General features: G+C 41.7%; 3 protein-coding genes across 3 annotated transcripts; all 3 read right to left on the bottom strand.

Annotated features, from left to right (window-relative positions):
- Positions 1-553: 553 nt before the first annotated feature.
- clec11a (C-type lectin domain containing 11A) lies at positions 554-8,991 on the bottom strand. The gene is made up of 5 exons (XM_015947573.3): positions 8,669-8,991; positions 8,060-8,168; positions 6,254-6,361; positions 5,853-5,936; positions 554-1,170 (listed from the first exon to the last, which is right to left on the bottom strand). The coding sequence occupies exons 1-5, from the start codon at positions 8,759-8,761 to the stop codon at positions 758-760; spliced, it is 807 nt and encodes a 268-aa protein (XP_015803059.1). The 5' UTR covers positions 8,762-8,991; the 3' UTR covers positions 554-757.
- Positions 8,992-14,627: 5,636 nt separating this feature from the next.
- c2h1orf198 (chromosome 2 C1orf198 homolog) lies at positions 14,628-17,841 on the bottom strand. Its single transcript, XM_015947572.3, has 6 exons — positions 17,311-17,841; positions 16,654-16,704; positions 16,437-16,562; positions 16,088-16,255; positions 15,648-15,989; positions 14,628-15,491 (listed from the first exon to the last, which is right to left on the bottom strand). The coding sequence occupies exons 1-6, from the start codon at positions 17,722-17,724 to the stop codon at positions 15,435-15,437; spliced, it is 1,158 nt and encodes a 385-aa protein (XP_015803058.3). The 5' UTR covers positions 17,725-17,841; the 3' UTR covers positions 14,628-15,434.
- A 5,005-nt stretch (positions 17,842-22,846) lies between these two features.
- LOC107377748 (gap junction Cx32.2 protein-like) lies at positions 22,847-24,868 on the bottom strand. Its single transcript, NM_001323789.1, is given in 3 exon segments — positions 22,847-23,742; positions 23,976-24,109; positions 24,808-24,868. Coding segments are annotated over 2 exon segments (783 nt in total). The 5' UTR covers positions 24,105-24,109; positions 24,808-24,868; the 3' UTR covers positions 22,847-23,088.
- Between the last annotated feature and the right edge of the window lie 1,390 nt (positions 24,869-26,258).

Below are 26,258 nucleotides of genomic sequence, written 5' to 3'. Positions count from 1 at the left end.
GTATTGATTAAACAAGTGTTCGACACCTTTAAATGGAATAGAAGTAGAAATATAGATAAAATCTTCTAAAGAGAAATAGTTTTCTTACTTGGTTACACTGATTTAACTCACTGGGTATAAAAAACCACCAACTAATAGTTTTGACTATTAATAACTTTTAGGAGTTTTAGGACAAAAATAAAGTTTCTTTATAGTCTAACTCAGTTTTAGTGTTTTTCAGCCAAGTCTAAAGCGCTTAAGAGTTGATCTAAGGCAAAAAATGTAGGTTAATCAGTAGTTTAACACGAGTCACGCTCAGCAGCAGTAAGCAACAAAGAGGCCCTTCTTAATTCCTTACAAATCCCTGAGAACATGCTGACGAATATCTCAGAGGGGTCTGGTATGTGCTGATCCAGAAGAAAGTGCCTCCATCTTTCAATTATTTTCCTTTTTTGGAAACTTTGATTAAACGATTAGAATTCCATAAATAAAATTCCAGCCGAGTTTAACTAGCTCACAGCCAGATTAGGACAGCTACAGGAACAAAGGGATATTTAGCACACAAAGTTTTACATTTTAAATAGAAGACTTTTTTTGCTAAGTTTGTTCTGTATTTATTAAAAAACGTTGCTATGACACTGACTTTCCTTTCGACCCAACCGGCCGGTTTATTGAGCATTTAGCGGAAAATAAATTATTTGATTATTTAATTAAATGTGTTTTTATTTCTAAAGATCAACAGTTTAAAGTTTTAACAGGACAGAACATGGCTGTTCTTTTAAAGAGCCACCCTGTCATCAAACTCGCAGATATAGTTCATGGTCCGGTCGCAGTAGTGGTCCCACCAGTCCCCGTCATCCGACGACATGGCCACACAGTTCTCCCGCCTTCCTCCGTCCGGCTGACTGGACAGGAAGTGTTTACGCCACTGGAAGTACGACACTCGTGTGCCGTCGTCAAAGAGGTACAAGCCCTCGGAGCGCAGGTCGTTGATGCCGAGCCAGACAGGCCAGTTCCCCGGGTGGAAGAAGTTCTTCACGTAGTCGGCTAAGGCCTCCTGCTCCTTGCGGTCGCGGGGCATCGCCATGCGTCCTCCGCGTTCGAGGCACTTCCTAGATGCTCCAGCGTAGTCCTCTAAACTATTATACACCAAGTAACATTTGTAGCCCATCCTGTGTCCTTTCTGGCAGCCTACACCGCAGTCAATGAAAAAAGAACAAGCTACTGTGAAAACGGGTAGCTACAGCTGATAAACAGTGTTTTATTACTAACATTTTATTTGAGTGCGTAAAAAAACAAATCATAAATTTCATGGCAGTTCATGCAAACATCCATCCATCCATCCATCCATTCATTTTCGTTCACTTATCTGCGGTTGGGTCACGGGGGCAGCAGCCTAAGCAGGCATGCCCAGACTTCCCTCTCCCCAGCCGCTTGAGCCAGCTCCTCTGAGGGAACCCCAAGGTGTTCCCTGGCAAGCCGAGAGACATAGTCCCGCCAGCGTGTCCTGGGTCTTCCCGGAAAACCTCACCAGGGAGGCATCCAGGAGGCATCCTAATCAGATGCTCAAGCCGCCACAACTGGCTCCTCTCGATGTGAAGGAGCATCAAGTCTACTCCGAGCCCCTCCCAGATAACTGAGCTTCTCACCCTATCTCTAAGGGAGAGCCCAGCCACCCTGCGGAAAAAACTCCTTTTGTCCACTTCTATCCCCAATCTCGTCACTACCCAAAGCTTGTGGCCATAGGTGAAGGTTGGAACGAAGATCAAAGTCTCTTCCCTGAATCGGCTGCAGGTCGTCCAGAACGCTGCTGCCAGGTTCTTGACAAAAACGCACCGACGTAGCCATATTACCCCTATCCTGGAACATCTTCACTGGCTCCCTGTCATTTTCAGAGTACAATTTAAGTTATTGACTTTTGTATTTGAAGCACTCAACGACCTGGCACCTCCCTGTCTCTCTGACCTGCTCACTCCATATGTACCCACACGCATGTTGAGGTCGGCTGACCACCTGCTGCTGTGCACGCCCCGGATGCGATACAAATCGCAGGGTGAAAAACCATTTGCGCATGCTGCCCCAAAGCCGTGGAACTCGTTGCCCAATGGAGTTCGGCGGTTTTTAAATCTCGTTTAAAGACCCACTTTTACGATTTGGCTTTTAGACATTGACACGTTTTAGTGTGTTATTGTGTTATTGTTTTAATGTGTTCTTAGTATTCCTCATGTTTTATCTGCTTTTGACTGGTATTTTTATCTTCTGTTTTTGTTCCATAAATTGGTCGTTTTTTGTTTTAGCCTGTGCAGCACTTTGGGCAGCTCCCATGCTGCGTTTTAAATGTGCTATATAAATAAACTACGCTATGGTAAATTGTAAATCAAGAGCTTTGCCTTCCGGCTCAGCTCTCTCTTCACCGCGACAGACCAGTACCATGCCCGCATCACTGCAGACGCAGCACCAATCCACCTATCAATCTCACGCTCCATCTTTGTTAGCATGTTAGCATGAACTGAGACAAAATTCAAGAGGTATGAGTCATTTTAAGATGGCAGCGTTTGCCATCTGTAATGTAAACTCAGTTTCTCTGAACAGAGACTTTTCAGGAAGCTTTCAAACAGGTAAGATGGCTATTCTCTTTTTTCCACTGAAATACAATGAATTTTCCCAGTCACAAACTTTTCCAAAATGCAGCAGCAGAATGGCGAAATACCCCAGGAACTAATTAGCATCCTATAATAATTTAACTAATCACAGGCACGTGTTGTTACACTCATAGCTCATGTGTTTAAATAAAATCCCAGAAGGGAATCATGACTTACCATGCATCAACCAGGGAAGCACTCAACGACCTGGCACCTCCCTGTCTCTCTGACCTGCTCACTCCATGGGATGTAAAGCATTTTATTTTTTTTAAATAATTTATTATATATATTTAAATTTTCCATTTATAATGAGGAATATGATTCTCAAGTGAAAATGGTTCCAACTAATCATTTAATTCAATGTATTCCTTCAAAAATTGTAATCTTAAATCTTATTAAGACTGTAGTCTGAACTTCTAACCATAGATCATAATCTTTCTCCTCTGTGTTTTTGTGAATTCCTACCACACAACACCTGAGAAGGTAGATTACAGTGGTATTATCAGCATGGAAAATAAAAAAACTGAATCAAAAGAGTTTTAGCTCTTAACCCCCCTGAGCAGAAACGTGCCAAAGCACGCCGCAGAGCTCAGGGGCAACTATTACAGTTGGGCTCGATTGATTTTTTTGGCAATCTTTCACCCAGAGCTGTTTCTGTTTTTCTACCTTAGCAACAACTTTTGTTCACATAGTAACCAGTAACACGGCGCTGCTGTAATTATAGATCTTTGTTTTTTTTTTTTTTTTTTTTAACTTCAGGCCATATTTTATGTATGAAGTTCTTTGAAGATGATGTGTCACTGTGAGAGTTGGAATCCGCCAAGGCTGCCCTTTGTCACCAATTCTGTTCATAACCTTTATGGACAGGATTTCTAGGTGCAGCCAAGGTCTGGAGGGCATCCGTTTTGGTGGCCTGAGGATCAGGCCTCTGCTTTTTGCAGATGATGTGGTCCTGTTGGCTTCATCAGAACGTGATCTTCAGCTTTCGCTGGAGCAGTTTGCAGCCGAGTGTGAAGCAGCTGGGATGAGAATCAGCTCCTCTAAATCTGAGAACATGGTCTTGATTCGGAAAAGGGTAGAATGCCTTCTCCGGGTCAGGGATGAGGTCCTGCCCCAAGTGGAGGAGTTTAAGTATCTTGGGGTCTTGTTCATGAGTGAGGGAAAACTGGAGCGTGAGATCGATAGGTGGATTGGTGCTACATCTGCAGTGATGAGGGCATTGTACCGGTCTGTGGTGGTGAAGAGAGAGCTGAGTCAGAAGGTGAAGCTCTCGATTTACTGATCGATCTACGTTCCTACCCTCACCTATGGTCATGAGCTTTGGGTAGTGACCGAAAGAAAGAGATCGCGGATACAAGCGGCCGAAATGAGTTTTCTCCGAAGAGTGGCTGGACTCTCCCTTAGAGATAGGGTGAGAAGCTCGGTCATTCGGGAGGGGCTCGGAGTAGACTCACTGCTCCTCCACATCGAGAGGAGCCAGTTGAGGTGGCTCGGGGATCTGGTCAGGATGCCTCCTGGACGCCTTCCTGGTGAGGTTTTCCAGGCACATCCAACCGGGAGGAGACCTAAAGGTAGACCCAGGACAGACCAGTACTGGTGGAGGGACTATGTCTCTCACCTGGCCAGGGAACGCCTTGGGATTCCCCCGGAGGAGCTGGCCCAAGTGGCTGGGGAGAGGGAAGTCTGGGCCTCTCGCCTTAGGCTACTGCCCCCCGACCCGACTCCGGATAAGCGGATGAAAATGGATGGGTGGGTGTCACTGACACATTCCAGCACATCTTAATTTACACCATACAGATCAGATTATTGGCTACATGTTGCGTCATGTGCTTGATTCCCTGTTAGCCTAAGCCTGATTCATGCTTCTCCATCTGCGTCAGCGCGGAGACACTCAAAGTCCTTGCAGGCCTGCTGGAGAGCTCCACAAGGACGGACGGAGTCGAACTCTCTTTTCTAAACATCCGTCCCTCGAGACAGACAACGCAAGCTTGTGATTGGTCAGGACGCCACTGTCGTCTACACCGCCGCCATTGCGCCCTCAAAAACACAAAGAGAGCCGAGGATAACTAGCGGCAGACGCGGAACAGCTTGAAGAATACCTCGTGAAAAAACTCTAAAAACATGAAAGTTTAATTCCCCCATGACTGGAGGAGTGAAAAGATGTGCAGCAAGCGTTTTATTTGTGGACGGAAACGACAGGAAACGTGGGTTTAGAGGTGGTGAGGGCATGAAGAGGTGGAGGAGGATGAGAGACAAATTTGTCTGTATTAAAAAGTCTCTTATATAAAAAAACACAATATAAACACAATATCTTGGACTGATGCATGACAGGATACCACAGAACAGTGCTACGCCCTCTGTTGTCCTGGTTGGGAATTGCTTTGCAACGTTCTCCAGGAGACTGAGACGTATGAGGGCAAAACGCTTCCATCAATCTGCACGTGTCTGTCCCCTGCGGAGCTGACGGAGAAGCATGAATCAGGCTTTAGCCTCAGCTAACAGGTTAACTGTTTTCCCTTTCAAGGTTTTAACCAAACAGTTCACATCCTTTGAGTCGCTTGATAAAATATCGATGACAGGATCTAATAAACTGGATTATTACCAAAATTTACAGTGACAATTTGAACATTTTCCCTATTTAAATCCCCGCAAGTGTTTTATTTGACCTTTTCTCCTTTATTGCACCTTTGGAGTTGTTTTATAATAGAATAGAATAGACGTTATTTATCCCTCAGTAGGGAAATTCACTTGTTACAGCAGCACCAACACTTAAGGGAATAATTTGAAGGAAAATAATAACAAAAGTACATGTATGTACACATAGGCTTTAACTCTAACTCTATGTCTAGAGTTGGAACCTTCGACCACTAAAAACCACGAATAAAAAAAGAAAAAAACTTTGGTTACAACACTATGCAGCATACTGCAGGAAACGCGGACATACTATGTAAATCTGGTATTGAACGAGTATTGAACACATGCTGAGTATTGCATTGGTGTTATTGTGTACCAGGATAATGCCAGTCCAGCTTCAACTGAGGAGTTATACTCTTACAGCGGAGGGGATGAAAGATCTACGGTAGCTTTCTGTTTTACATCTAGAATGTTTCAGTCTGCTTCTTTTCAAGTGTTCTTTTTTATACTTTGGCCATCAAAGTCCGGTATTTACACAGCAATTTGACCTGCAAGATAGGAAATACCTGTAGAAAATATGGAAAAGAATCGTCATACCTTCCAGTCGTCCAGTCTCCTTTCGATTGTCCTTACTGTGTTGGTAGACCTCATGGATTTTATCCTCCAGCTCCCCAACTTTAGCTGGCATGTTAGCAACAAGAAACAAATATGTTTGTAAGACACACAGAATCTCTTTCCCTTTGTCACATAACCCTCCCACTGTCTTCATGGGTGACCCCGCGAGGAAAGTTGACCATTGAGAAGGATTGATGGTTTATCCCTACCCTGCCACGTGGACCTCACGGGATAAACCATCAATCCTTCTCAATGGTCAACTTTCCTCGCGGGGTCACCCATGAAGACAGTGGGAGGGTTAAGTGAAAACACATGACAAAAGATATCCAATGACAATTAAATTTTTATTCAGTAGATTAGAAGGAGAAAGCGAACAGTTTTACCGTCCAACCTAGAGATGCGGTCGATCAGCTGGCTGACTTTAACATCCAGAGTGTAATGACCAACGTTCAGCTTGTGGATGGCCTGATCCATACCAGCTAGTCGTGACACTGAAGAACAAAGAAGTGCAGAAAATATAAGAGTGCACCAAAGAAGGACAGAAATATAACATGAAAATGCAGACGTGTTGCATAAAATAATAAAATAAAAGGACTATAATTCTTTAAGGAATGCACCCACCTTCTTACAGTATGCTGATTATACGCCCTTTTACCAAACTTTAACTCAATTAGTGTAAAACCAACCAAGTTAAAGCTATTTTAGTGTATGCTAAGGTTGATTTGCTGCAGCAGCCATCTTGAATTGGGTTTACTCCAAAAGTTGAACCTAAATCCAGTTGTTACTCGATGCCAGTTTCGTTAGAAATCCACCCAGCGGACTTTTTGCTGACAGTTATTGGCAAAGCCTTAAAGTACTTGAATGTGTTGGGATGGCCTTCAGCGACTTAGACACAACGTTTTATTACAATATCCATCCATCCATTGTCTGAACCCGCTTGTCCATGTAGGGTCACGGGGGGTGCCTATCTCCAGCGGTCAATGGGCATTCAGGCGGGGTACACCCTGAACAGAGTGCCAGTCCATCGCAGGGCAACACAGAGGCACACAGGACACACACACACACACACACACACACACACACACACACACACACACACACACACACACACACACACACACACACACGTTTTTGGACTGTGGGAGGAAGCCGGAGTACCCGGAGAGAACCCACGCATGCACAGGGAGAACATGCAAACTCCATGCAGAAAGATCCCTGGTTGGGAAGCGAACCCAGGACCTGCTAGCTGCAAGGCAACAGCTCTAACCACTGCACCACTGCACAGCCTGTTTTATTACAATATCTGTAACATAATTTGAATTCTATCCATTTTACCTTTAGCTAAGGTTGATTAGCTGTGAGGAGTATCTGGAATGGGATTGACATCAAAACATACCTATTTGTAGACAGACATCTGATTATTACTTTCTAAAGGTTTCATAAATCCACACTTAGTCCCAGGCAAAAACGTTATGGTCCACTTTTGAAGGTAGGTGATAAAAAGATAGCTTTGCTTCTTTAAAGGTCTCGTTCAAGGAGTAACAATGTAATACTTGTTATTTTTTTAAATAAGAATGGTCACTTTGATTTTCAAATGCATGCTGAACGAGAACTTTTTATCCAACCGCTGTCGCCTGCATTAGCTGCAGAAAGGAAAAGGATGGTAAATGATCGGGTGAGAAAATCCTGTCTCTTCTATGTCACAGAGAAAATTAGCATTTGTGGCCCCACCCACTTTGGTCTGCAACTGCCCACGGGAATGACTTAGCATAGTGTGTTTCAGCTAGCATGAAGCATTAGCAACTCCACAACATGGAGGAACATGTAAGGACTTGTTATTTCCTGAGATAGCACATCAGTGTTTTACCCAAAAAATGTGTTTTACAGTATTCTGAGTTTTGTTAACGAAGGCAGCGGAAGAGTTAGCTAAGCAGATGTAAGACATTAGCATATTCTGAATATTAATGAGTAAAACTAATCCTGTCGTTTTCTGGCCCTGTCACTCTTCCAACAAACCTCTACCCCTGAAACAGAAGCGCCAGAGCTTTTTTCCAAAGAAATCCACTAACAAGACTCCTTCATTCCAGAAACCACAGCAGGTTTTAAAAAAAAATAAATTGTGAATAACAGCTTAAGGAGTAGACGCAATTGACTAATGTTGCATCAGTGTGAAAACCGAAACCACTTACAGACGTAGTTGTAAGAGTTTTCAAAGTCTGATATTTGAGTGGTTGGCTCTGATTCAGGTTCTGGAAGAGTATCAGGAACATCTCCTCTTGGCTTCTTCACCTCTAGCTCCTGATGAACACAAACACATTCACACTCACATAAAGATATCCATGATGTCATCATTTCTATCTTGCTCAAGACTGGTTGGCCAATGGATCTGAGTCAATAGAGCTAAATGTAGGATTGTAATCAAAATCCAGGAAGTTATGTTATAAACACGAGGATCATCAAAGGCCAGAAGCATGAAGAAAGCTCCAGATGGAATCCAATCACCATCATATAACGTGTTCATGAAAAAAAGTATCAACTAAAAGTCCTTCTGAATATCTGCTTTGTGTACGACTTTATTTTTTGCAGATTTTTGAATTACTCATTAGCTTATTGAGACTGAATAGTTTTTTTAAGTCTCAGACACACAGTCTGAGTTTATAGACAGAAAAACCGGCTTTCCCAGACACACCATCATTAAATGGCAGCACTTCATTACCATGTCTGTCACAGGTACGAGACTTCATGACTTACAGTAAGAGGCTAAAAATGACCGAGCATGCTGTACAAAACGTTCTGACCTGTGTCGGTGCAGCATCAATCGTCCCTGTAGGAACACAGACTGACATGAAACATAAACACAAGAGTGTGTGTGAGGTGGCAGCCGGTCCCATTTTTCGCTTCCAGTAACGCTAATGCTCCTTCAGCAGCTGAAACTCTGTCCACCTCTGAGTCGCACTGCACTCCGCTCCTCACTCCTCTTTCCCTCCTGGATGTGCAGCAGGAATCTCTCTTATTAGATATGTGAATGGGAGGGTACACACACACACATGCACGCCTCGAGGGGAAAAGGAGAGAGAAGCCAGGTATCAAACAGCAAAAACCAAAACAACATCCCTGCTGTCTCTGCTATGTCTTCAGGTCCCCTTTCTGTGTTGGAAACAGGAAAGCTCTTTGTTTGTGCTTCCACCTCCCACTTCCACGCTTTGTGAGGGTGGTGTGGATTCACACGGGTGTCTGTCCGGTGGAAACTACAAGTTTCCAAAGTAAAAACTGTCTACAAAGGAAGAACAACCCCCTGCTAATTTTGGGGGGCTTTTATGGGCTTTACCCTAAGGGGGCATATGCTTTTAAAAGACTAACATCACCAAAGACCTGTCAGATATCCAGAAGCTAGACATACATTCTCAAACATTTATGAATACATTTGTATCAATATCTTATTCATTTTTCTTTGCTTTATCAAGAAAGCTGCAACAGAATTACGTACATCAGTGTCCCCACAAAACCACTTGGTGGTTTAGAAAAAAGCTCTTGCCCCAACTTCATGGAGGCATTTTGTTCAACTTTGAAAAATGTTTTCAAAAATCTCCCAGGAAAGTTAAGTTGCACACAGTCGAGTTAGAAAACAAAGCCATTTAGTGCACTAAGTGTGTGCCAAGGATACAGATTTCCTGAAGTACATTTTCACCTGTTTTCTGTCTGCAGTCTGCACCAAAATATAGACTTGCATAAGAACTTATTTTACTCGTGGAATTAATTTAGTTCTGAGGATTTGGCATGGTAATGTCCAGATAGTTTCCAGTGTATTGTATGCAGACGTTAACACAAACATCTCATTGGCATGACATCCATATTTCTAGGTCAGAGATGAACAAGTGAACAGAACTTTAGACACTTTAAGCTCATGATCATGAGGGATTATGTAGGCTTTTTAAAAATACAGAGCATTTTTTCACTCCTCCTTTGATTTAAAGAGCAAGTCATCCCCAAATCAACATTTCTTTTCTGATAAACTATATAAATGCGTGTCTAATCGTGCTGCAGACACGTGCATTTTAGTTAAAATTTAAATTTTCTGCCTAAAACTGTCAGTGTTGTGCCGTTGTCAGTTAAAAACTCTGCACTGCAGTTGAATTTAAATCTGCCATCGCTATTGGCTAAGAGGTACCCTAGAATGTTAGCTGGTACCATATGATGTCTCAATGTTGTTGTGAGCCTGTGTGTGTGTGTGTATCTGTTAGTGGCTCCGCCCTCTCAGTCTGCTAGGCAACAGCATTTGTTGCATTTTTCAAACAGGAAGTGGGAGTGGAGTAATACTCTGGTAGGGGGTGGCTTGCTCTTTAATAATGAATACATTAACTGAATGGAAAATTGTAAGTGGAAAACGATCAAACTACAGATTCATCATCCCACAATAAACTTATGTTGACTGGGTTACTTCAGGCTTCAGCACTCCCAAATGCATGCTCATGTATTCTGTGGTCATTAACTCAGCTACACACACACACACACACACACACACACACACACACACACACACACACACACACACACACACACACACACACACACACACACACACACACACACACACACACACACACACACACACACACACACACACACACACACACACACACACACACACACAGAAGCCTTTTATTAATTTAACATGTATCAAGCCTGTGTGCAAATCTGTCCTCACAATTAAATAAATGAGTGGAACAGAAGTGTGGGTTATGCTTCTGTTCAGGAAATGATGACAAGAAAAGAAAAGAGAGGTTATGTAAGATCCTGCATGAATGTTTGAGTGTGTGTGTGCGTGCGTGCATGTGTGCGTGCGTGTGTGTGTGTGTGTTTGAGGCTGTAGCAGGAGGCATGCCCGTTAAAATGCCTCAAGGATCCAAAAGAATTTCCAAAGAAGCAACAGAGGCAGAGCTCAGGGATGTGGAGACGGGGAGGAGCGCCAGCAGCGGCTGGGACTTGTGGGGTCAGATGTGGTTGAGTCTGCTGGCCGTCTGAAACACACAGCTGTTTGACTAATGCCATAAATTCCAGAAACTTTTCCAGACCACGGTTTAAATCTATGCTGGAAAAATAAAACGTGTCCACCAAAAATTCTTGTTTGACTTGAATGCTTTTATGAAATTACAATTTCAAGGGTTTGAAAAAATCGATACTACACCCTAAAGGCGTTTTGGTCAACAGTTTGCAGGAACACAATAAAGCATTAAAGCAGCCTAAACACAGCGTATGCATAAATATTGTCAAGTCTAAAAGCTACAGAGGAAACAGTGGTTCCTTTGGTAACAGGGCGGAGCTTTGTAGCTGAAGCACAGCAGAGAGGGAGGGAGGGGGCGGGGTCTGCAAGTAGTTAATTCAATCATTATTTTATTTAGTTACATTTTTCGTTCCGTCTTTATTAATTTATTTCTTAATTTTACAGAAACATACAGCCACCCACGCATAATAAAATTAGAGCGATTTCATGTTTTGACTATGTAATTTTCACATTGTGATATATTCCATCCATCCACCCATTTTCTTCCACTTATCCGGAGTCGGGTCGCGGAGGCAGCAGCCTAAATCGAGAGGCCCTGACTTCCCTCTCCCCAGCCACTTGGGCCAGCTCTTCCAGGGGAATCCCAAGGTGTTCCCTGGCCAGGTGAGAGACATAGTCCCTCCACCATGTCCTGTGTCTCCCTTTAGGCCTCTTCCCAGTTGGATGTGCCCAGAAAACCTCACCAGGGAGGCATCCTGACCAGATACCCGAGCCTCCTCAACTGGCTCCTCTATTATATTCTTACAATATAATTTTCACGTTTGAACAAATGGCAAATGGCCTGTATATGTAAAGCGCCTTCTTGGGGTTCTACAACCCCCCAATGCGCTTCACAACACCCATTCACACACACATTCACATGCTGTTGAGCTGCCCTGGGGCACATTGACAGAGGCGAGGCTGCCAAGCACTGGCGCCACTGGTTCCTCTGACCACCCCCAGTAGGCAAGGCGGGTTAAGTGTCTTACCCAAGGACACAACATCAGAATTCCTTGGTCGGAGCTGGGATCAAACCCGCAACCTTCCGATCACTGGATAACCCGTTCAACCTCCTGAGCTACTGCTGTCCATATATAATGTTCTAACTATATACATATGTGTCACGCTTGTAATATATTTATTGTAAAAACAATATAACAGTATTGTACAAACGCTATAAAAATGTTTATTGTAAGAATGTGAAAATGATGTTATTACAATAAAATAATCATGTTATAACATGATATCGCTCTAATTTTATTATATGTGGGTGGCAGCTCTACAATTTCATACAGTTGTGTAGCCTGGCCAGCCAGCCCCATGCTTCCTTACGGGAAGCATCGGTGCAGAATTAAAGAGGACGAGTCTGCCAGGCCAGGCTAATGATTGTGGAGAGTCCTTGAAACTGGAACTCAGCATTTGTCCGATCGCATATTTGTACTCAATGAGGAAAACTTGATTATATTTTTAGCATAATAAGGTGCCGTGTCTGCTAAGCTGGCAGTCTCATTATCACACTAGACCTAAAGTAGGACTGTTGTACGGTAACAGGCCTGTTTCTATTTTGGCTTATACCAGGCAGCAAATTATTTTCTTTCAGTTGTTTATTTGGCTCAAAAAAAGATTTTTTCTGAACACGAAGCAGACATCTGAGGTTTCTTAGCCTTGGGCTGTTTTCCAGCAAGGTGAGTGGAGAAGTGTGTCAGTTCAACAGGGGAGGATACAACACAAATGTAAAATACCTAATAAATGTGTGCACATGTCAATTTTCTGACTCCCATTTATCTCAAGTCCCACCGTTGTTCTAGTTAAACACTAGATTCTAGAGGAGTGAAAATGTTTGTCAGTGGAAGAAAACGGGAGCATTTAGAGGAAATCCACACACGCATGAGAAGAACATGCTAGCTCCTCGCTGAACATCTGTAGCCGCCGGGATTGGAACCTGCAACTTTCTACCGGCAAGGCAACATTACTACTAAATGCAGCACCATGCAGTCCAAGTTTAAGGGTTAGTTTTTATTTATAAATTGATAGGATTTCATCTTTTTAACTAAATCGGTTTCATCAAGTGCTTCTTCTCATCATGACCAGGAGATGGCAATATCACCACAAGTTCTAAAAGAAAAACATGATTTTATATTATAATCCCAGTTAATCCACTTCTAGTTTCTCCCTGTGAGAGATGTTATAGACCCAAGGCTTCACAAGCAATAAAATATAATATTTATAATTGGAATAACCCCTATACATCTTCAGTTTTAGATCAGGTTCCCAAACAGGGTGTTTGCACGCTGGACTTACAGGAACTATTAAGGCCTTTTTGTGGAGGAATGTCGATTGTCCGTCTCTTTTTATTGCATGGTTTTATTTAAGGTGCTGAGAAATGGAGGTGTTATGATTTAAAGAGCAAGTCACCCCCAAATCTACTTTTTTCTGATAAACTATATGAATGCATGTCTAATTGTGCTGCAGACACGTTAGTGGATTTTAGTTCAAATTTTAATTTTCTGCCTAAAACTGTCAGTGTTGTGCCGTTGTCAGGTAAAAACTCCGCACTGCATTTGAATTTAAATCTGCCATCGCTATTGGCTAAGAGGTACCCTAGAACGTTAGCTGGTACCATATGATGTCACAATGTTGTTGTGAGCCTGTGTGTGTGTGTATTTGTTAGCGGCTCTGCCCTCTCGGTCTGCTAGGCAACAGCATTAGTTGCATTTTTCAAACAGGAAGTGGAAGTGGAGTAATACTCTGGTAGGGGGTGACTTGCTCTTTAACATTAAGAATACCCATCTGATAAACAGTTTTTCCTAAAGAGACACTTAAAATAAATGACAGCAGAAAATGAGACAAAAACACACAAAAAGAAAAGCCTGTATGAGGAGCAAACCGCTGACGGCTTAGGTGGATTATCAAACCTTTACTGCAATTCTGAAACAACCAGGAAAACCCTGATCTGGTTTAAACAGTTAAAAATCCCTCATACTGTGTTTGTTAGTCCTTTAATTTGAGTAACTGTTACTAAGTATTTCAGTGATGTGATTTAATCTAAAACCATCCACAGCTACAGGTTTGACATTTACACAAGTTCAGGGTCTGATTTGTTTCCTCATCTAATGAATGAATTCCTTTGAAAGAGTTTTTAATTATGCGTCCATCCACCCGATGCTCACTGTTACAGGCTTACATAATGCATGAAGCATAGACTTGCTCTTATTGCTATAAATACACTTAGCAGAGCAGCAGATTGTGACCCAAAGGAGAAGGTAGATTCAGGTCTGCTGGTTCTGAGGTTTTTCTCTTCTTTCCTCTGAAACTTAAAGCTGGAGGAATTGGTTTTTAAATAAAGCTGACTGGCCTGTTTGTAAACTCAGACTCACACCAACTTAACTCAAACTTAGAAAAGAATGTGTGATTTACAAAAACGACATTTTGCTTGTAACTGATGGTGGCAAGTTTGAAAAATGAGCATCCGTTGTCCATAAGGGCTTCCGCTTCTCTGAGGGTCTTTAAAGCTAGGCTGAAAACCAATTTTTACGATTTGGTCGTCACTTCTGGTTTTTAAATGTATTTGGTTTTAATCATCTTTTTGTTTTACTTTATTTTATTGTCTGTAAAACACCTTGGTGTAATTTTTATGCCTGAAAGTCTAACCCTAACCCAAAGAAAGACCGAGTTGAGTTTATGATGAATAATTTCAGGAAATAAAAACACAAATGTATTATTTACTTCCAAACTATAATCTCAAATGCAGTAGACACAAAGCATAAGATACAATCATAGGATACAAAACTAGTTGTGACTTCAACACAATCCTTTATCCCAGAAGGAAATGTGTAAATGTGTTTATTCTTAAAGCTCCACACAAGAGAACTGGGTGTTTATTCTATTATCAAACATCAGTTTTTTCCACCTGTCTTTATTTTTTTTAATCCCAACATCAGTTTACTTATTACTGGAATCAAAGTACTACATTTAGAACAAATTCAGCTGAATGTAATGATCAAATTTCATGATGTTCCTTGTTCTAATGTTGTCCTAAATCCCAATAAACTATCAGAATTACACAAAATGGTACTTTGGAATGCAGAACTAACTCAAAAACCTCATATACAGATAAACAAAAGCACAAAGGAGAAAAAAAAAACACCTTAAACAATAATAATAATAATAAAACTTAAGAGAGTAAAACAGCTTTGGATTACATGTTGACATGCCTGTAGTGTCTAGGAGCTACGCGAGAATGCAGACAAACTTCAAGCAACGATCTAACGATAATAACAAATACAAGTCTGGAAGGAGAGAGAGGTTCCTTTAGTCTGAGGGGAAATAAAATACCGGCACACAGATGGTGAGATAATGTCTTTAACAAGCTGCCGACAATGATGAGAAAATAATGTGATCGTTTCTAAGCATAGCATCTGTTCGGTTTAGATGTGGATGTCGGTAGTCATGGCAACATGGTCCTTCTTTAAAGTGATGGTTAGGTTCACACAATCTGTGCGGTGGCCAGTCAGCGCTGTGGTTTACCAGTTGTCTAAGAAGTCAAATCCAGTCTTCAGCAAGCTGCCGTTGGGGTTGAACTGTAATGAGAGGAAGAAACGTGATAACAAAGCGGACGGATATCGAACAATAACCAGAAATGTGCTTACTTTGTGAGGGAACGACTGGAATTTGATTGTTTTAAAATATTATAGATCATTAAGTCATTTTAAGGAACATTCAGTTTCAAAACTCGCCTGGGGAAAGGTGGGGCTGATGTCGCTCTGATCTCCCTCCCTCTCTCTCTCCACAGTCGTGGTTTGGTGAGAAGGCTTAGACATCAGACTGGGAGAGAACACGTCATCCAGCGTGTTGCTGACTGATGGCAGAGTGCTCTGAGATCTCTCCCAGCCTGCTACTGTAGAGGAAACGCTGATGGGTGGGACTGGAGTGGGAGCGATGGAGATAGATGCAGGTGTGGCGCTAATGGAGGTGGAGACAGGAGGCTGTGGGGCAGGAGGTTTGGGTGCTCTCGACTTGATGGACTTTACAGGAGCTGGAGGGAGGGACTCTGCTGTCTCAGGCTCATTGGAACTGTCCTGAAGATGGATTTCAGCGACATTTTTAATGTAACAGACTGAATACGACATGATATGACAAAGATGCAGCTCTACTGAAACTCCGCATTGGTGCTTACCTGTTTGAGGTAGGAGGGGAGGGGCTTCTCTCCTTTCTCCAGAGATTTGATCTGACTGGGGGTCAGGGACTGGAAGTCGGCTTTCTCACCTTCCAGTCTGGACCTCTCGGCGCTGATCTTCCAGAAGGACGACTCCTCATCAGGCCTTCGTCCCTCACTCACAGACCCCTTCACAGGCACATTACACAAGCCTAATCAACAACTGTGGTCATAAAATGAGTGCAGGATTTTTCACACAGGAAACTATTCTGACAGGAAGTGGCAATTTGTAATTCTTTATTACATTCCAATAAATTGTGTTTGAACACAGTGAACATGTCCATGGTCCTAAACTGCTCTAGCTGATCACCTTGGTTCCTGGAGTAGTCTTGCCAAGCTGAGTGGAATGAGGAACCTTTGAAGCTTTTGTTTCAGTCTGTGAAGCTGAGATCCCCTGATCTGTAGAGCCTGAGGCCAAGCTGAACTCCAGCTGACTCTGAAAGACAAACCAGTACACGACAACCATCAGTCATCTTTATTACATGTGTGGTTCAAGTTATTAAGACTAACGACTAATCCGTTTTTACCTTGGTCTCCCACGAGAAAGGGGCAGAATGCTCGTCTTGCCACGTAATGTCCTAAAAACACAAATATTAAAGATGTTTGTTTAGGTTTAAAGAGTCAGAGCTACAAAACAAGAGTTCTTTAAACGTAAACTAAAAAAGATAAATTTTTTATTGGGTCCAGTCTTTACCTGACATTTCCTAGAGAAATGGGCTTGTTTTTGCTTCTAAACGACCCATGAAAGATTCATACGTGACAGCAAAACATTGATACATTGAATAAACACACAAGAGAAAACTTGGCCACATGAAATCCTCCATCGGGTAATAGTTGTTCCATTTAGATGTAAACCGTGTTTATTTATTTACTATCAGCAATTATTCTCAATGACAAGTTGGCCAATATGCGGGGTATTTTGCTATTAACTGTTATACAGCCTTAATATTATGAGAAATGTGGACATTAACTAATTACAAATACGTTTTGCCAATTGACCAAACAAAGTTCTGACTTCTTGATCAGATCAAGATCACATTTTGTGAAAAATCGAGGGATGTTTTCGTCTATTTACTTATATTTGATAGAAGACGCTTCTACGTGTTTTGGCTACGCAGCTACTGTTAGCAACTGCTAGCAATCATGTCATGAAAATATTAGCTTAAATCCATTTGTTTAAGTACCTCTTCACCAAAATGAACTATCTTCTGACCGGTTTGAATGAGCAGTTTAGGGTAACAGACCACTTCCTCTCGGTCAACTTTATGCATAGCGTATCGGGCTCGGACTTGCGGATCCATCATGCTGTTGTCGATGGCATTGTCTTGTTCTTCCGGCGTCATTGTCTCCCACGAAGAGCCGTAATCCGATTTGATTTTCTCCCGCTCCTGCATTATCTTCTTGGCCATGGAGTTGATGGAGGAAAAATACTCGAACTTCTTTTCTTCCATTCTGTGGGGATCTAGCCCCGCCACGGTTACGACGGCCATTTTTAACTGATGCCAGCTGTGTTTGTTGTCTTGTGAGGAACCGGAAGCTGGGTTAACCCTAGGGCGGAAGTGGACAAAAAAATCCGGTTTCTGTGTAAATGGCACCATCTAGTGTTCTTTTATCACCACTACAAGTCAGATTGTTCTTTTGTTGCGCATTTATTTGCTCAAGAAGATGCCATTGAGATTTAAAACCTACTTTTTAAGAAAGACTTGGTCAAGATAGGCAGCAGCAAGGCTTAAAACAAGTTAACAAGGGTTACACAGATTAATAGGTTTACAGCAGTTTATATTAAACTTTTGCATGTTAAGGAGTTGGCCTCAAGAACCTTTAGTTTTGATTAAAAATAACCCAGTAATTGTTCCTCTGTCATTTTTTTTTATTTAAAGGTGCAGTGTGAAATACTTTTCTGGAGCATTTTTCACATACCAATTACAACCAATTAATTAAATGTTTTATTGAATTTTGCATGTACAGTCCTGGAAAACCTGAACCAATCATTGAGAAGTTCCCATTCTTAATAACTGGATCTTAACCCACACATCAAACTGCCTTCTGACTGTCGCTTCCCCCTCTGCACATACCCCTATTTGCGCACAAATCACACGTTCTCGGCTTGGAGCAGTTCTTACCAATCTGGGTTCAAAAAGGGCCACTCCACTGAAACTGCTCTGTTGGCAGTGACGGAATCCTTAAAAGAAGCTAGAGTGACTGCCAAATCCTCAGTGCATGTATTTGTGTGTGTGTGTGTGTGTGTGTGTGTGTGTGTGTGTGCGCGCGTGTGTGCCGGAGGATGAGTGTTGTGAAGGGGTTTTATTGTCAGACTGTTTTTAAAATTCTGGGGATGGGAGGGAATGTGGGTATGCGGGGCCTTTTTAATTTGTTAAGCACTTTGAGTTGCATGTATTGTAGGATAAAGTGCTAAATAAATAAAAGTTGATTGATTGAGTGCTTATTCTGCTCGACTTATCGGCAGCATTTGAAACTGTCAACCATGGCTTCCTTTTGTCCACACTCTCTACCATGGGCATCACAGAGAAAGCACACGCCTGGTTTGAATCATACCTCACAGTATGATCATTCAGTGTATCTTGGCTTGGACAATCCTCTACCGTGCACCATCTTGCCACAGGAGTCCCCCAGGGCTCAGTACTAGGACCTCTTCTCTTTGCCATATACACCACCTCACTGGGTGAGATCATTCGATCACATGGCTTCTCCTACCACTGCTATGCAGACGACACCCAGCTCTATCTGTCATTTCCACCGGACGACCACACTGTCTCTGCATGAATATGAAAATGTCTCTCTGACATATCAAAATGGATGAAATCCCACCATCTCCAACTCAACCTCTCTAAAACTGAACTACTTGTCATCCCAGCAAAACCATCCATACAGCACAATATCTCAATCCAAAATTACTTCCTGTCTCTGGCTCCTTCAAAGGCAGTTCGAAATCTGGGTGTTGTGATTGATGAACAGCTGACCTTTAAAGATCATGTTGCCTCTGTTACTCGTTCATGCTGCTTTGCGCTGTATAGCATACGAAAGATCAGACCATACCTAACGCAACATGCCACCCAGCTCCTGGTGCAATCTACTGTCATCTCCCGCCTCGATTACTGCAATGCCCTTCTAACTGGTCTTCCAGCCTGCACTGTAAGACCTCTTCAAATGGTCCAGAACGCAGCGGTGCGTCTGGTCTTCAATCAGCCAAAAAGAGCACACGTTACCCCTCTGTTCATTGAGCCCCACTGGCTACCGCTAGCAGCACGCAACAAATTCAAATTGCTAACACTAGCATACAAAGTCCGAGATGGTACGGCTCCCATCTACCTGAATCCTCTTGCAGAGGCTAACGTCTCGGCCCGGCTGCTCCGGTCATCACAGGATCGTCGGCTAGCAGTGCCTACAACACGCTCAGGACAATCCAGACTCTTCTCATGCATCGTTCCACAAATGTGGAATGACCTTCCAGGCACTGCCAGAACAGGGGCTTCCTTTTCAATTTTCAAGAAACTCCTGAAGACCCTTCTCTTCAGAGAGCATCTTCTTAACTAGCACCCTCCCTGCACCCGTCCCCCCCCTCTCTACTGTCCACTCCTTGTTCCCTCCTCTCCATGATTGATGTCAAGTTGTTGTTATTGTTGTTGTTAGTCTCAAGGGCAACATGCCGATTATCACTTGTAAGTCGCTTTGGACAAAAGCGTCTGCTAAATACATAAACATAAACATAAACAGAAAGTAAAGCCAGAGCTGGGCTGCATAGTGTAACGGACACAATGTTTCGTTCTGGTTGCAAATTTCATCGTAGGAGTTGTGTAACATGTTGGGAAATGTTAAAGTGATGAACTTGTCTGTGAACGCAGTTCACTCTCAACTCTGTCAGCTTCTGAGATAGCAACTGAGAGGAGAAAGCAAAGCAAAGCGAGTGGGAGAAGGTTTGGTTCGGGGAGCTTCTGGAAGTTTTGACCTGTTGTCTGTTAACTGCAACCTGTTCTCTCTTCAATCTGTGCATCGCATGCGCATACTTGCTGTGTGTTTGCCGCCACAAGCTAGCAGAAAGGACAAAACAAGTGTGAGGAGGCTCTGGATTTAAGAATGAACCAAGAAAACAAAACAAAAAAAAAACGGCCTTGTTTTTCATCATTAAAACATCATACCTTATAAGCTAGCATACTAAATTATTACACGGTTTTGTAGGTGCCGACAACAGGTTGAAATCACAAAATGTAAATCATGTGAACAAGCATTGCACGTTCCTGTTTTCTGGACATGCAGCTTGGGGGGAAAGGGGGTTGGACCATCGAATTGTGTATATTCAAAAAGTAGCTTGTTCCAACCGCTTTCTCAGGAACTCATAATTTGCCTTTTAACCTTTTTTACTTTTACTTTTTTGGCAAGCAGCATGGCATTAAGATTAGGTATAAGTTTGTCAAGGAATTACTGACAGGTTATGTGTGACTGTTGAAGCTGGGATCGAACTAAGAGCTTTAGAGTTGACAGTTAACCATTCTTCCCCCAAAGAGCAAGACGCCGTGTAGTCTGGCTCACTGAAATTTTGCGCCGTACAATGTGCCACATTTCTGAGCGATGGCCAAAAAACATAGTATGGTCTTGGTTTAAAGCTATAGCCACCCCATAGTTTGATGTTTTGTATGAAAATTCATTTCTTTGTAGATCCTCAAATATTCTTGATACTTTTTAGCTTACAAATACAACGTTTAAACATGGGAAATGGTCTGTATTAATAAAGCACCTTCTAGAACCCCCCAAGGTGTTCACCCGTGCACACATCCACATACTGCCGATGATTGTAGCCACTGCTTCCCTGAGGTTAAATCACAGAGGTATAAAAAAACAAGAAGAGTAGTGATAAGCTGCTGGTATTTATTGACTTTATGTAGTTTAAAACAAGGAACATGTAGCCGTGGTAGAATACAAAATATTTGTTTGAAAAGTACAACTACAACTAAAGGTCATATTACTTTATGTTCCATTATAATCCACCTCCTCGTCTACTCCACCATCATCGACTTTGACCATCTGTTTGGAGGAGATAGAGTCATGGATGAAGCAAAATTTCCTGTCAGCTAAACAGCTCTAAGACTGAAGCTATTTTAGTAGGCACCGCACACCAGGTTAGGTCATCTAACATCAACTGTATTACCTTTTCTGATCAGGATATCCCACTGTCAACATCTGTTATAAACCTTGGGGTTAAAATGGCTCAAGTTTGACGCATGAGGCCCATGTCAAGCATCTGTGTAAGACGTCTTTTTTCCACCTCAGGAATATAGCAAAACTGCATCCAGCACTAACGTTCGCTGATGCGGAAACGTTGGTCCATGCGTTTCTCTCCTCCAGGCTGGATTTCTGCAATGCACTTCTCATTGGGACTACCGGAAAAATCCTTCAAAAGCTGCAGTATATTCAGAACTGTGCTGCTAGGATCCTGATGAGAGGACGCAAATATGACCATATTTTTTTTTTCGTTAAAGTCTGTTATTACTTTCTAACTCTGCCACTTTATTTGTTATTGGTTGTGTTGTAGGAGGACCTGTTCGAAAACGAGATGTTACATCTCAAGCAGTTTATCCTCCTGAAAAAACATAAGTTAAATAAATAAATAAATAAATATTACGCCCATTCTTAAATCTCTTCACTGGCTCCCTGTTTCATCTAGAAATGATTACAAGGTTGCCCTTTATTTACCTGAAAGAACTTCTGTTTTCACAGACGTCCACACGCAACCTCCGCTCTGCATCAGTACGTCTTTTGAAAACTCCAAAGACTAAACTTCGCACCATAGGAGATTGTGCTTTTTGCTCAGCTGCACCCAGACTTTGGAATTCCCTCCCAGGGCATCTGAGGATACCACAGGCTATTGGTGCTTTTAAATCTGGTCTTCAAACTTATCTTTTTACCAGAGCTTTCGGGTTAAATTAACTTTGTAGCACTGAGGCCCTGTCCACACGTAGCTGGGGATCTGCCAAAACGTAGATATTTTTCTACGTTTTGGCCTGTCATCCACACGAAAACAGAGTTTTTTTTCACACGAAAACGGATCTTTTTAAAAACTCCGGCCAAAGTGAAGATCTGCATTTTCTCCGTTTTGGGTGTCTGCGTGTGCACAGACAAAACCGGAATTTTAAGGTCCGCAACGTCACTTTCCGCGACAAAAAAATGCTGACATCACGTGTGCGACCTGTGTTTACACTAGCCGACAGCATGGAAGCCCTCAGAGCTGCGCTCGCTTTATCAATTGTCCAAGCGCTTTTTGCTTGTTTGTTTTTGCAAGTGGAATTACTGCTCCTTGCGGAAGACCACAGATGAAGGACGAGGTTAAGAACGGGAGAAGTACTGCCGCCTACAGGTCTGGCATGTCCTTAACAACATATTTATCCGGGTACGTGTGGACAGAGGTTTTTTTTTAAAACGAGGTGGTGTGGATGCAAGTTTTTGGAGCGGCGGATATTCGTTTTTAAAAAAAAACGGCTACGTGTGGACTAGGCCTTAGAGATTAGTTTCAAATGTAAAGTGTATTATTATTATTATTATTATTATTATGAGAAAACAAGTATTACTGCATGCTTCTTTAGAACAAAATAATTTTCTGCATTTCAAAACGGCTTTAAGCCAGATGAGGTCTGTTGGGAGAAACATTTTTATCATGTCTCATGTACAAAACACAAAGTAGGAAATAAAACCATAAAAACGACTTTTGTCCTCAACAGTGTGCTTCGTAGGCAGCCACAAATGTTTTAATCTGGTTTATTATTTACAACGCAGAATCAGCGACTACTACATCATAATTATAAAAGCACTTTCACGTATTATAAATAAACAACTGTAATTGTACAAATGTGCGCCTTGGCACGTTGGAAACCTAACCCCATTTGTCACTCTTTTACTCGCCATGTTCAACGACTCGTCACATGTATCAGAACAGATCTAAATGATGCTTCTTAGGCCGTGGTGGAGCCGTGGAGGCTCAGCTTCTCGTTTTTCATCAGGCTGTCGCTGGTGAAACGGGGATGAATGGCGATCGCAGTCGTGTGCACCTTTTTAGATTTCCTCCTGGAGGACCGAGAACACGCCAGGTAGAAGATCTCTGCCACGTTCAGCAAAAGAGAGACGCAGGACACCACCAGCATGAAGATGATGAAGATGGTTTTCTCGGTCGGGCGAGACATGTAGCACTCGACGGTGAAGGGGCACGGGGCCCGGGAGCATACAATTAGTGGGTTCATGATGAACCCGTACAGGTAATACTGCCCCACGATGAACGCTACCTCCAAAATTATTCTGAAAAAGATGGAGGTCATGTAGTTTCTCAGCAGATTGCCTTTAATAGCAACTTTCCCCTTTTCGTCGGAGTACTTGGGCACTTTGAGGTTTTCGCTGCCAGAGTGGGTTTGCGTGTATTCTCTCATCTTTTTCTCTTTGTGGATGACGTGAATAACATGGCCGAGGTAGAGGAGCGACGGTGTGGAGACGAAGATTATCTGGAGGACCCAGAACCGAATGTGAGAGATGGGGAAGGCGTGGTCGTAGCAGACGTTCTCACAACCAGGCTGTTTGGTGTTACAAACCATTTTGGACTGTTCATCGCTCCAAACCTGCAAACATCATTTTAGCATTAAAACTATGCATACTTGTTGGTATAAAAAACATTTCAAATTATGTTTTATTATGAAAGTTAAAAAAACTCAATCATGACAAACATTTTAACTACAAAAGGAGGTGCTATACCTCCAAATAACCACTAGAGGGGGCTATTTCATCGGAGCCTATAACTTAAAAAGTCAGAAATGAACTAAATGGGATAAACGTTTCAAAAGTAGAAGTAGACCTTCTCAGCTCCAGCTCCAAGAACCATGATCCTGAATATAAACAGCACACTGAGCCAGACTTTTCCCACAACGGTGGAGTGGGACTGGACCTTATTCAGCAGAGATGACAGAAATCCCCACTCACCCATGGTTTCTGAAGAAAAAGCAAACGTTTATGATGGATCAAAGTCTACAGAAACACTCCTTTTTGTTAAACCAGGCATATTGTGCTTTGATTTTCTGCTACTTTGTTCCATTTTTATTTTACCCTCATTCCCCTTTATATGAAAATGTTTTCATATTTTTTTTGCTGTTTTATTTTTTTTTACACCAAATTACTTTATAACAACTAGAACAAATGTTGCCTGTTGCATGTTTTTCTTTTAATGAATCTTATAACCAAATCTTATTTATTTCATTGCAAGTCGGTTCCAGGAATATAAAAATATCATCAGTTTTTGTGTCGCTACAGACACACCTTAAATAGTCCTGTACGGATTTTCATGAAGTTTAAATAACAAATCAGGTCTGATGAGATGAAAATTGATCCCTTTTTCTTTAAAAAACAAAACAAAAACATTTCTTTAGTGTTTTAAATTTTATCCAAACTGTTTTAACCGATCAATAAAAAGTGTAAAAATGCAAATATCACACTGGTAACATGAACGTTATTACACACTGGAACATATAATCACACTTTTCTTTATATGTTAATGTGAGTATCAAATTATTAGGCCTTCAGAGATGAAATAATAATATTATTAGTCACAAAACGGTAAAAAAAAATGTAATGAAAATTGCGTTTTGGTAGAAAATAATTAGATTTACTTATTAAATAATTGTTCAGCTTACCTCTGTGTTCAGAAAGTGTTTTTTGAGACAAACAGACCCGTGAGCAGCGGTGGAGCTGAATGATACAGAACCCGTCCGCGATACCTTGACCCTAGATCAGACGCTGTTGCTCAACGTCGTGAGTAGTCACGTTGTTCGAACTTCTGGAAATGATACATTTGGGCTGAGCTTGGACAAGATTGTGCAGGTTAATGATTGGCAGCACTTTAAACCACAAAAATATGCAGCTTTTTCTTTACAACTTAAATATAAAAAATAAAATAAATTTTAACACTTTGCATTTATACTGATTAGTCAGAAATCTATCTTAACAGTTATCAGTCAGGAAAAGGGCAAAAAACGACAGGTTTTAACAGTGGATGTTATTGAGTTTATTACAATAAACCTGCAGGTAATTATTTTACTGAGTCTTGCAGGATTCACTGTTATTTTGCAGCTATAATTGAACTGATGTAGGCTATTGGTAACACTTTACAAAAAGTGTCTCTTTATTAATGTTACTTAGTGCATTATTAATCATTAATAAACTGTAAAATAAAGTATTAACAATGGTGTAATATTAATGTTAACATTACATATTGCATTACTAATTAGACACCCCCCTTTCTGGCCTTTTGTCCTAACCTTAAGGACACTTAGTAGTTAACAACTTCAGAAACGTTAATAAAGAGATCGTTTGTTTATTAATGCTTCATAATGCACTAAGTAATGCATTTAACCTAATTCCATCCATCCATTTTCTGAACCCGCTTGTCCTTGTGGGGTCGCGGGGGGTGGGGTGTGTGAGGTTGGGGGGTGGGGGAGTTTTTGCTATCTCCAGCAGTCAATGGGCAATCAGGCGCGGTACACCCTGGACAGAGAGCCAGTCCATCGCAGGGCAACACAGAGACACACAGGGCAAACAATCACACACACACACACCTAAGGACAATTTAGACAGACCAGTTAACCTAACAGTCATGTTTTTGGACTGTGGGAGGAAGCCGGAGTACCCGGAGAGAACCCACGCATACACAGGGAGAACATGCAAACTCCATGCAGAAAGATCCCAGGCTGGGAAGCGAACCCAGGACCTTCTTGCTGCAAGGCAACAGCTCCAACCACTGCACCACTGCGCAGCCCCACTTAACTTAATTAACATATGAAATTATTTTTGTTTGTGATGGATAACAAGTGCTGCTAAAACCTAATAATAATAATAATAATAATAATAATAATAATAATAATAATAATTATTATTATTATTATCATAATTATTTAAAGGAGTTCTTACACATGTAAGTTATTAGTCATTTTCATTTATATGATAAAGGTTATAATTTAGTCAGTTACCTGAAATTACCTGATATTTAAAAATAGTCAATTTTACTAACTTAATTTGTCTTTGTGAATTTAATATATCTACATGTGCACAGCTTTCCTTTTTATGAAGCCAATAGATGATAATTAAT

The sequence above is a fragment of the Nothobranchius furzeri genome, chromosome 2, assembly GCF_043380555.1.
Source record: "Nothobranchius furzeri strain GRZ-AD chromosome 2, NfurGRZ-RIMD1, whole genome shotgun sequence".
NCBI lineage: Eukaryota > Metazoa > Chordata > Actinopteri > Cyprinodontiformes > Nothobranchiidae > Nothobranchius > Nothobranchius furzeri.
The sequence above is the reverse complement of the archived record's forward strand: the minus strand, read 5'-3'. Positions and strand labels throughout refer to the sequence as shown.